This window comes from Primulina huaijiensis, chromosome 7 (genome assembly GCF_012295235.1).
Source record: "Primulina huaijiensis isolate GDHJ02 chromosome 7, ASM1229523v2, whole genome shotgun sequence".
Classification (NCBI taxonomy): domain Eukaryota; kingdom Viridiplantae; phylum Streptophyta; class Magnoliopsida; order Lamiales; family Gesneriaceae; genus Primulina; species Primulina huaijiensis.
This window is the reverse complement of record NC_133312.1, coordinates 973,270-985,927: the sequence shown is the minus strand read 5'-3', so window position 1 is coordinate 985,927 and position 12,658 is coordinate 973,270. Positions and strand designations below refer to the sequence as shown.

Below are 12,658 nucleotides of genomic sequence, written 5' to 3'. Positions count from 1 at the left end.
ATAATAATAATAATAATAATAATAATAATAATAATAATAATAATAATAATAATAATAATAATAATAAATATTTTAGGGGGTGGCGACTGTGCACTATATCACGATTAAACTTTCCATATACATATATAATGTGCATGCGTCCGCTTTCTTTTCCAATGATCAAGTTTCCATTATTAATTAATAATGAACAGAAGCAAATTTGTTTAGTGGTGTATATGTTTTTATTCCAAGTAGGGTTTGCATGCGTGAAGCTACTGCTTTGGAACTAGACCACACGACATAGCTAGCCCTTTTCTTTAATTTTCATTATCCCAAAAGTTTAATGACATGTATTAGTTATTCATTAGGACAACTTGACCAAGAAAAATCTTGTAAATCCTAGTCCCCGTGCCTTTGTAAGAAAAATATACGGTATACATATAAATTCTAAAACATGTATTAATTACTCATTAGGACAACTTGACCAAGAAAAATCTTGTAAATCCTAGTCCCCGTGCCTTTGTAAGAAAAATATACGGTATATATATAAATTCTAAGGTGTAAATTCAAATTTTCGTAAAATAATTAAACCCTTAGATTTTTTTAAAAAAAACTTACAAGAAAATTACAGAACAACCCTAATTTACGACTCGTTTGGCGTCAGCACTAGTGGTTTCATACACTGGCAATTCTTTCCTATACCTCTCCACTCCAATGGTGGAAAGATTATCCAATTCAAACAAATCAGAACTTGCACAGCTTTCCATATCGTCATCTTCATCTTCTTCCTCGGATTCTTGATCGAAAACTCGGTTTGTGAAATGGGTTTTTCTCAGGAAATCCATTGCTGCATCCTCCACTCTGCGGTTGTACTCCACTACATGCACCATAAGCTCTTCATCAATGGAAGATTTATTGCTGTTCTTTAGGAGCTCGGAATATAGAGTTTTATGGATCGGTTTTTTTTCTTGATGTAATTCTTTTGGCCTACCCAGCTGACAATCTTCGTCAACGATTACGGTTCCGGGGAAAAATTTAACCGACCTTTTGGCGACGCTGGGAAATTTTCCAGTAGACGACGGTGGTTTGCTGAGACATGATCTGGAAAAGGACGAAGCGGATGAGCAAGTGGACGTGTTAGCAGATTTTGACGCTGGAGAGTGGTGAGGATTTGTGTTGGCTTTGTGTTTTTTTGAACTACCGGCCGCGTTGGTGAAGAGTGAGTTTAAGAAAGTTGCGAGCTTGCGGCCGGGAGAAATCGGCTGCTTCACCTTCTTCAAATCGGCGTATATTTTCAGTGCTTTGGATTTGGTCTTCAGGAACCCGCCTTCATGCTTCGGTTTCTGCTCTGATAGATCAGCTAAACCTCCTCTCTCACGACGATTGATATCAAAATCCAGACGATTTTCCCGACTTTTCTCCTTCTGATGATGACCAGAACCGTCTGTTTTAATCGACTTCGGCCGCCGCATGGGAGCTCCCGGAAACGATATTTCATCAGCTTCGCCTCCGCCGGAGCTCGAATCGGAAAAGCTGCTGAAACTCAAACTACCACCCCCATCTTTCCTCCACTTTTTCGCCTGCAAATCCACCTCCGCGAACTTCCTCCCACCTTTATCACCACCCTTCTTCCCCATCAATTTCTCCATCATGCAAACCCGCTGAAAGTTTGCCATTTCTTCCTCAGTCCGAAACAAGCCAACCTTGCTGTTCTTGTTGATGGACGTTTCCCTGTAAATCCCCATTCCCTCCTCTCCAAGATCAAAGGAGCGGTAAACGGAATCAAGAAGCGTAGAGGAAAACGAAGGGTGATTAGCAGAACAGTGCGAAATATACATTACATATATATANAATGTGGGTAAATTTTTTTAAAAATATGGGAAAAACATACTTTATTTTTTTTTAATAGCATTAGCATTTTTCTTTGACTATAAATTTATATTTATTCAGTACAAAAAAAATACCTTTATTATGTTTAATTTATACCAAGATTCACATTGCGTAAGTTAACCAAACTTTTATATTAATTTGTTGGGTAATAATCATTGTTTGTTATAAGAACAATTAACATGTGACGTTAATTTGGATTGTTCTATAATCTAAATTATTTTATTCGCAATTATAATAATTATTGATGTAACGACACATTGAAATGTTAATATAGCACCTTCGTGCATCTGAAATTACCAGAGATCTTGAAAATCAACTCGTCCGAAAACAGAGAAAAAACATATGAAATTGGTAAAATGCCTCTGTCGGCATAGACTTTTTTGGCAGTAACATGAATTAGACTTGCTTGTGCCCGAAATATATATGTCCAAATCAAAGTTCTCTCATTTATGTATTAGGTGTGGATGAATGTGCATACACGTGCATGCAACAATTATAACATTTTAAATAGTTAAAAATATTATTTATAAATGAGAGAACATTTAACTCAAAAATACAAAAAAAAATATAATATAGTATTTATATTTATTTAGATAACCTTATCTTCTTTAACCTCATTCCGTAACCACATTCTAATTATATTCACTAAAAAATGGTTTTATTTATTCATTATAAAGATTTAGATAATACAAATTATTAAACCTTATCTCTTCTTCTTTTCTTTTTTTAACATTATCTGATGAAAAAATCCTGGCTTACTAAAGAAATAATAGTAGGTCTCTTGTGAGACGGTCTCACGAATCTTTATCGGTGAGACGGGTCAATCCTACCGATATTCACAATAAAAAGTAATATTATTATCATAAAAAGTAATGTTTTTCATGGATGACCCAAATAAGAGATTCGTTTCACAAAATACGATCAGTGAGACCGTCTCACACAAGTTTTTGCCAATAAATAATACAAACAATAGCTGATTCTATATCCTTTGTCCATATTTGATGCACGACAAAATTTTATTCTAAGATATATAAAAAAACAAAATAATTGAATATTTACTAGCCAATTTTTTTTAAAAAAAATCATTCACGTCTTTAAAAATGAATAATAATTAAAAAAATATACTTTAATTTAGAGGTCAGAATCGGTTGTGCTAAGTGGAGTGTGATTGCACTCGTGGGGTCTATTTTGTGAGTTTGAAATGTGGCGATATATAGTATATATTCAATGGGAATAATTTAGTGAAGATTTTATTCGGTTCATGTGTATAGTGCGATTATATAAATAATTAATTTATTGACTTCACTTTAATATGGACCATTTAGAATTAGAGATGTTAAAATACTCGTCGGCTGTACTACTTATAAAATAGATAAGTTGTGTTGACAATTTTCCAACTCACCAAATTACACATAAAATTGATTACATACACCGTGTCAGCACATCTCTCTAGCTAAAATAAGTGTGTTTGGTTAATAATTTCTCAACCCATCGAAAAGTCGGGTCAACCGACCCTACTAGCTCGTTTTGACATCTCTGTTTACGGTAAGAAAATAAGAAAATAACGTGTTGGTTGAATGTAAGACCAGACTTAAATCATAAAAAAAAACTACTGTTAGAAAGAGAGTGAACTTGACATGAAAAAATCATGACGAAATAGAAAGAGAGTGAAGCTGGCACACCTAGAGCTCATGTCCGCAAAATCGCGACTGTAAAATAAACTTATAATTTTATGAAAATGATTAACTCAAATTAATATAAGAATTTATTATAAACCAACTTATTTAAATTTTATTTTCTAACCAATATGAGACAAAGAGTGTTACGAAGACCTTTTCTTCTGGCCACCAAATTTTGTTGCATTTGGATAATATCACAAATTTTTTCTAAAAATGCTGTTGATTCATGTTCATAACAGAGTTGACCTATTAGCCCACTAAGGTAATTTACATGCTTTTATTTTGCAATATGTATATATATTTTTAAAGCACATCAAAATTGACATTACATTAAAACTTCTAGATTACATGTATCACTGGCGGACCAAATCCACTATAAGAAGCAAGATCCGATTTAAATTTATAGAAGGGAAAAACTTTGAGCGCAATATATTATTTTCCAAAAACAAAGTGATTTTTTCCCTTCAAAATGCATTAATTAAGCTGTATTTCTTTGACTGAGGGGAAATTTGGATTAAAAAAATTAATTAGTTTTAAAATATATTTCATTAAGTTGCTTTTTTCTGAGTGCTTATTCCCCCTTGAAAGCAGTAGGAATATCATGTTTGGGAAAAAACTTGTTTTTTTAAAAAAAAAATTGAACTAAACTTTCTAGAAGATGCAAAATCTTAGTTATGAATTAATTTGGAGGTGTCAAAATGAGCTAGACTCACTTCAAAAGTAGGTGACTTGTGTTATAATTTCCAACCCCCCAAAATTACTGGTTGGAGTGTTGAGTTGTGGCGAGTTGTAGACTAGCTCGTCTCAACCCATCAAATTACACACAAAATTGATTGGATATGTCAGGTCAATCCATTGTGCCATCTAAAATATAGATGGATTGGATTGGTAACTGAACTCTCAAAAAGTCATGCAGGGCCACCCTACTGACTCGTTTTGACGTCTCTATTTTAAACCAACTCATCAGTCCTATGCATCCAAGCCGGACTCTAACATACACACAACACGAAGTAAAGACAAAGAGAGGTTACTTTAGCCTGACGAATGCAGAAGACATAAGAATCAAGAAACATTCACAGGAAAGTGGCAGCTTTTGCCAATCCCTAGGCTGAATCCACAACTGCTGCATGCATCTTAAAGTGCACACAATACAACCGCAACCAGGTTCTTTACCTTTAATCCTCAGACACATCAACACCATCACCTCTCCCTTTATGCATGTATAAAGAAAAGCACGATGGATGAGTCCAAATCTGAAAGTGAATCGACCAAGATCCAAGGTTCACCCCATTCGCTGACTGGTTAGAGAAAAGTTCAACATTAAGCCTAGGCTGATCTAAATTCAATGATATATTCGCAGTCCGAAAAAACCCACCGGCTTAAAACTTTCCGTGTAGATAGAATCATTGGATGTGTTGGAAGCCACGGTATCCAATGGTTAATCCCACGTCGGGGATTTTTCTGACGGTGTAAGATAGAATTTTCCGCATAATGATAATGTTGGCGGGATTGGGTGCTATATCTCCACCTCATGAATATGATGACAAGATAGTGACAAAACAGGCTAAACCACTTCTCCAAATCACAAGGCATCTTATCTTCCATTTCCAATTGCCTCACCGTTTGTGGAAAACAGAGTGAACAAAAGAGTAATGAGCAACATATAAAGGAGACAAATTTTTTTAATCCCTAGGTTGAGCTTAAAATCCCTTTAAACAATTGGCAGGAATCACAAAGTGGACACCATTCTGCTCCTTGATAAAGAAAGACATGAGGTATTCGCCTTTTATTTCCATGGGGAACAAAACATTCGTTAAACAGTTGCAACATGAAAAGGAGACAATTAAGTGGTGAACAAAGGCTAAAAAGTTTTTGTTTCAAGAAAAATAAATCATGCAGTGTTCATAGATATGCGACATACGAAGATCAGTTTTTAAGTTTTTTTGGCAAAATGTGATAGATTAAATTACTACTGTGGCAAATAAACATTGAATTGATCAGTTGAAAAACAATAATATGATTAAAATTGCGACTCAAGTTAATTATGTGCATGTTGAACCACAAGAAAACTTGAGTCAATTAAATTTGTTGTTTTGGTTTTTGTGACAAATTAACAAAAATAAATTTAGTTTATTCTATTCTTATGAATTAAACTAATAATACATTGTCAGAAATATTCAAACTTGTCTGCTTAAACTCACTTTCTACATAAATTGGGGGGAAGCATATATTTGTGCCTGGGTGTAGCAAATGATATAGAATTGGAAAATGACCTGTAAACATCTTTGAAAGGGTAGTTCACAATTATACTTACAATATCATATTTGGTGTATTAGATGGATAATGTGCTCATTAATATTTTACACATTGTTCATGTAAATATGAGGGGGAAACAAAAAAGAAACAAATTTGACAGAAACAGCAGATGGCTACAAGTCCACTTTCCCATGGGATCAAACATCTCTGATTCCCCTACTGCACTTATACCACAATCAATCACAAACGAATAGAGAAAAGAGGAAAATACAAAGAGATGGCTAAGAAAAACACATTTCTCGTAGCAAAGACAGCTACATGAACTAAAAGGGGTTGAAACTGTCGTGAAGGAATCGAGCAGAGCGTGGAATATTCAAGAAACTTGTCCTAAAGAGGATCGAGATGATTATTGACTTTTCCCGGTAATTAACCTCGCTCATTCACAAGTACTGCTGTTGAATCCTTGCTCTGTTCTCTTCCCACCACAACCTTGCTCGCATTTCTCCAAACCTTTCTCGGCTGCACCCAATGTGTAAGATCTTTAATAACCTGTCTAGGACACAAGATAAATGCAATATAGATGTGTAAAAAGGTAGAGTGGCTCACCTAAACCGCACTCTTTTAAGCTCGCGAGTGCCATCTGGCGAAGCCCGGATAGTAATATATACTCCAGGCTCGTCCTGCTCGACCCACTCGGTCTCTAAATCACTGGCATTGCTCACTGAAAGCTCTCCAGAGTGTTCCAGGTCCCTCGAATTATAACTTGACCGTGCGGAAGCATCTATTGATGATGTCTCGGTTTTTACAGCACTGATGCTCGAGAGTTTAGGTGTCGAATTAAGCACGTTGGAATCACGGCAATGTCGACATTGCATTGGGCGGCATTCAAGTGATTCTGAAGACGAATAGCCCACCCCTGTTGGGCGATGGAAGTTGCGAGGTAGACGCTCTTTGCTCAATGGAGGTGTAACTGGGCTACTCTCAGCAGATTCAATTTTTGAGTTCTGATTGGAAAGGTAGGATTCTTAGTCCCATTTTTTTTTTCCGAAGCCCATAGAAAGATACTATTTAAATATTGCATACGACAAGAACAAAATTTTGCATAGGACTAGGCTTTTATGGAATCACAGTTACACTCACCTCGTCTTCAGATTGCGGTGGAGTTGGCACTGGTATCCCTTGACGATTGAACATCTGGACATTATATAATTCCATAACTTTATCGTAGTTCTCCGCCCACCATTGTTGAGCTTGCCATTTGTTAAAAATCTCTCGGCTATAAAAACAATAAAGCAGAAGTAAGATGGTGAAGTATTGCGATCGAGGGGACTCATATCTTTCTTTTAGGATAATAGATCCCAAATTACACAACTACTGGATGCCAAATACGTGCTTGGCCTAAAATTCTAACATGCTAATTAAAAGAGTCTATTCCAAACTCACACGTAATTCTGGAGTAAACTAGCTATAACTCCAACTGATTCTCTCACATAATAGGCAAGTTTTTTGTTTAAATTCTACACATATTTTAGGCAATGCACCAACCATTCGCTGAAACTATAAATATGGACGCTTAATTTATACCTTGGCAATTCAATAAAATTGCATGTAATTTTCCTGAAAGTGTGATGATATATCATTATCTATATTCGACTAAGGTGTATTAAAACATAGAGCCATAGAGTAGCTCCTCCTTTCCCTCCATCTAAAATATCTTCAGTTCTCCAAAGATATTGTTTTATGTGGAGAATGAGTGACTAAGAATAAGATGAAACAAGTTTCATGAGCCAGTGAAGACCAATTGTTCGTTCCAAAGACCCCACCACTTAATTTGGGGTTCAAATAATTGGCCTCCACATGCCCCATTCAATACGATCACCACAGCACTGTATAAGTCAAAACACAAACCACCCAAATAAACAACAAAGACAATAGCCCATCAAAATCTCACCTCGCAGACAAAATTCAAAACTTTCAGCTTTCAGATCAAATGGAATTTACCTGCAGCCACTGTTTGCTGCTACAAATTTGGTCTCTAAAATACTTTGATTGGTCATATCAAATATGCTAAATTGTATTAACGATTATGAAACAATCAATTAAATTAGTTCTAAAAGCAAAACATGTAGGCACACACAAAATCTTGAGTTTCATTGAACTTCAAAAACTCAAGGATGGACCAGAAAGTTCTCAAGAATAAAAAATTTAACTTTTTATAAAAAGTTTACATCAAATTTAAATTTTTTATCTGAGGCATGTACTGCTAACAGTAACTGTACCTGAAACGAATCCTTTTGAGATCATTTCCACCCTGGGGCAATGAAAGAAATGTAATTAATACACCAGGCTCGACTTGTGCAACCCATTCTTTGGGTTCATCTTCCTCCATGAACACTACTGACTCGGTTCTCCCGCTCACAGAAGCAGGGGTGCACGAGCCACTCGAAAGGGCCTTCAATTTTGCTTCCATTTCTTTCCCCCAGGGCCTAGGCGTGGAGTTTGAGCTGCAAGCTCTTCTGTAAGAACCGTAATATCTCTCGGACATCGAGCCGGCCTCCGAGTCTACATAGGCTCGGCTCTGATCGTTCTTGAAAGAGCCGGAACATGGCTTGCAGCTCTTGTACGCACCTGATGCCTTCACGGCCATGTCCTTGATCTATAACACAAGAAATGGAGACAACACAAATTAAAATATTTTAAATCAATGAATATGCCTTTTTAGAAACTGTTACTTAAAAAGTCTTCCTAATTACATTAAATGAAGGATGAATTCAGAAGAGAAAATGGTGTTTACTTGGGTTGTAAGGACTTTGATGGCCTGTTTGGTGGAGGGAGTGGCAGCGTTTTCTTCGTCCTCCGGACGCTCGCGTAGAGATCCATTATTTAACTGCTTCGAGCAAGCTATACAAGTCAACATGTTCAATTTCCACAGACCTCAATCTACTACTATCAAAATGTCACTCAAAATCTGGAAGATGTAAAAAAATTACACTGAAAATCGAAAAGGGTCGCCCGTAAATCAAAATTAATTGAAAGTTGAGAAGAAAAATACGGCCCACGTGCAACAACTGAGAAAGATTCAAGCCCAGATCAACAAAGAAAGAGACATGACATTTTGAGGAGATAAAATATTAAAAAAGAGCGATCCGCACATCCCAATTGCCCAAAAAAAAAAAAAACTGCAGAAAATGAGGGGCAAAGAAAGGCAAACAAGAAACTGTTCGTTTATGAAATGAGATTTCATTTGAATAATGGAATCAACATTCACCAAGGAGGCGTGAAGGGTGGAAATACATGGTATTGAGGTCATTGTTTCACCACGATTCAGAGAGAGAGAGAGAGCTTCAAATTCAAATAAATCAAGAACATGGTCCTTCCTTCACAATAAAGAGTAATAAATTACTCTATTTCCTCTTCACAAGTTCTTCACAAGTCACAGCTACAGGGTGGAAAGAGTGAGAAACAAGCACAATCTTTTCTCACAGATTCACGCCTCTGCCCCCCTCCTCTCACGCACAACGCATACCGTGTACACAACAACTGCGAGTGGTTTTATGATGTGGGAGCAGAATAAAAAATGGTGAGAATACAATGGTGGATCGAAGAGAAGCTGTTGAGATTTGTGGGGTTTTCGAAGCAGAGGAAGAGGTGGCAGAACACAGAGGCCTGCTTGGTGTACCGTTGCTTGAATTACTCCACCAATTAATAATAATCCTTTCTTAAATTGTTACTGATAGGCATTATCAACAATATAAAGTAAAAATCACAAATTTATTTGTCTCATGTGAGACCGTCTCACGGATTATAATATGTGAGACGGGTCAACCCTACCGATATTCACAATAAAAAGTAATACTCTTAACATAAAAAATAATAATTTTTCATGGATGACCCAAATAAGAGATCCGTCTCACAAATATGACTCGTGAGACCGTCTCACACAAAAATATGACTCGTGAGACCGTCTCACACAAGTTTTTGTCTTATTTAATATTTGATTAATGACAATTTATTTTTCTTTATGCATCTATGTTTCATGTCGACTCAAAATTTATTCATGATATGTTGTTCATATATAGATTTATTATTCATATATCATTCATGTTTAACTATTTCATCACACGATATTCACATTTATTGTCTCACATGTATATACAATCGTCCACACTTATTCTTATTTATTTTAAATATTAAATAGCATATCAAACATAAAAAGAGCTGGAAAAACGATACGAAGTTCACCACATATTCCATACACGCTCGATCGATTATATAAATTCTGCGATTAGATAAATTTTAATTGAGATTTTGAATTATCTAGGATCCCTACCTCCAAACTTAACCCAAAAAAAAATATGAGAGTAGGTCTCTTGTGAGACGGTCTCACGAATCTTTATCTGTGAGACGTGTCAACTATATCGATATTCACGATAAAAAATAATACTCTTAGCATAAAAAATGATACTTTTTCATGGATGACCCAAATAAGATATATATCTCACAAAATATGGATACCGTCTCATACAAGTTTTTGTCTAAAAATGATAAGTGGATAAATGAAGATTGGGAAATTGAATTGGTTCGGATTATACGGTTGGTGTATTTGCGCCACCCTATACGGTCTCTACGCCAACAAAAGGCAAGCATGATGTTGCCGTCAAGGAATGTGAGGCCAAAAAAGGTGGTTCTTATAATGCATTGCATGCTTCATCCACAAATTTAATGTCCGGCTCATATATTATTATTTTTTAATTAATAATATCGGAATTTTATATATTATATTATTATTACTCATAAATACGTTAGATCACGAGATAAAAAGGAAGTAACCCATTTCAAGTAAATCATATCTTAAAAAATGTTAATAAAAAATATATATATCCATCCATCTAGCTACATTATATATGTCCAATAAAGGTTTATTTGCTCAATAGTTCGACTTTATGACATCAATTGAATTTTACAAATATATTAATATCAACTTTAAAAAGTATTATTTTTCTCATTTAAAAAAATTATAAATACATATTTTAGTAAATTAATAATTTACTCATTACTGACACATTTCATCCATTTTTCAAAATTCAGAAATACAATAACGCACACATAATCTATACAACTACGAATATATTTTGTATAGTTGTATTATTTTTTTTTTTAAAAAAAAACACACATTATCGAAACAATAATTATAAAGTATAGCCTCAGAGAGAAGTCTGAGTTGGTGGATGTTTGACTAATGATGAAAAGCTTGATTCCTCTGATATTTCTAAGGACATGTTTGGTTGAGTGACTTGAGTCAACCTTCTTAGTCTTTATTATTTAATTGATAAATTCTAAATTTGTTAAATAAATAATTATGAATTCATTATGATTTTGATTGACGATCAGTCAGTGTCGATGTATCGATGATACGAATCTCGTTTGTATAATTAAAAATGAAAATTTTTTAAAGACGTTTTTTACAACTAACAATTTTGTGAATTATTTCACTAAAACAGACAGTTTCACTCTCCTCATTTAATTAGCAGTTAAGATAACTTTCACAATTTTCATTAAATGGTATCAACTTATAAAATCCTTTATAAGTAATATGTTTGATCTGTATCATACTACATTCGCTAAATTTAACTCCTTGAGTAAGACTATCTCGACGAGAATTCGAAATTTGATATTTGTGCGACCTTCAATGGTTCATTGATATATATAGTCATAGGTTCACGACTATATTGTGATTCATGACGATATTTATTCTCGTCTGGGCTTAGCCTAACTGGCCCAATTCTTTTCATCAACCCCTTTGTCAAGAATATCAGAATTCAAGTCTGATCGCACTTATCGAATCATGGTAAGAGCGTCTAATAGCATCTTCCTATGATCGTTTAGGTATCGCTAATATTGTCTACAGGAACATTAAGTTAGGTTAGCGTATAGTATGATCCCTTCAACTCATATATCTCTATTGATTCTGCAACCATTGATATATCGAGAGTTGCTAATGAATTCGACAACAATATAATATATATTTGAGTATTAACAGTGACATGATATGTGCAACTGAGTAAACATCTTTTCATAATGTACAAGTCTTACTATGATCAGAGATTCCTTATACTATTAACTCGTTATATCACATATGATATATTCAATCGTAGACGAGCGGTGAATTCCCTACTACAATGCATTGGATCATACATATTTCAAAACAATATCTAACCTCACCACCTGGTGATCTTCAATGAATTCGGTAGACGGATCAAAGCATGTTAGTACATAGAACATCTACGTTGTTTCGAGTCAAATGACTAATGGTGTGCAGACTATTTCGCTCGATAAGTGATAACCCCACTTGGACAATTTGATGGATGATTGTTCAGTGCATCATCAAATGATCATCATATGTATGAATGAGCATCTCAATGTCCTTACCAACTAAACATGATGTTTACATCACAGATGTTAGTCATAAACTCAATCGATATTTATTTTTATTTTAGACAGTTGATTTGACTAGAAACTTTTTTAGAATATACAATACATTTTCCTAATGAGTTTCATGATCTTACGTTACGATGCATATTTCATGGTACTTATTGTATATTCAATAACTTTATCTATGTAACATGCATGAATATACAAATAAAACAAATATCATAATTGGATAAAATTGTATACTAATATTAAAATATTGATTATTTTTATATTAAACCAATAAAACTAAAACTACAAATTGACTAGTTGGATATCACTTGAACAACACAAGCACAACATCTATCTCTAGTTTATCAATAAGGATCATGCCCAATATTGGCACTCACACTTTAATTAAATTCTGACAAATCTGAAATTTTTAT

The 12,658-nt window shown here is 34.6% G+C and overlaps 2 protein-coding genes across 2 annotated transcripts; both read right to left on the bottom strand.

Moving 5' to 3' along the window:
• Positions 1 to 533: 533 nt before the first annotated feature.
• On the bottom strand, positions 534 to 1,825 carry LOC140981244 (protein BIG GRAIN 1-like A). The gene has a single exon (XM_073447586.1). The coding sequence runs from the start codon at positions 1,815 to 1,817 to the stop codon at positions 618 to 620; it is 1,200 nt and encodes a 399-aa protein (XP_073303687.1). The 5' UTR covers positions 1,818 to 1,825; the 3' UTR covers positions 534 to 617.
• Positions 1,826 to 5,937: 4,112 nt separating this feature from the next.
• On the bottom strand, positions 5,938 to 9,489 carry LOC140980108 (protein Brevis radix-like 2). The gene is made up of 5 exons (XM_073445787.1): positions 8,599 to 9,489; positions 8,084 to 8,460; positions 6,945 to 7,080; positions 6,411 to 6,808; positions 5,938 to 6,323 (listed from the first exon to the last, which is right to left on the bottom strand). Exons 1-5 carry the CDS (start codon positions 8,719 to 8,721, stop codon positions 6,245 to 6,247), a joined length of 1,113 nt encoding a protein of 370 aa, XP_073301888.1. The 5' UTR covers positions 8,722 to 9,489; the 3' UTR covers positions 5,938 to 6,244.
• Between the last annotated feature and the right edge of the window lie 3,169 nt (positions 9,490 to 12,658).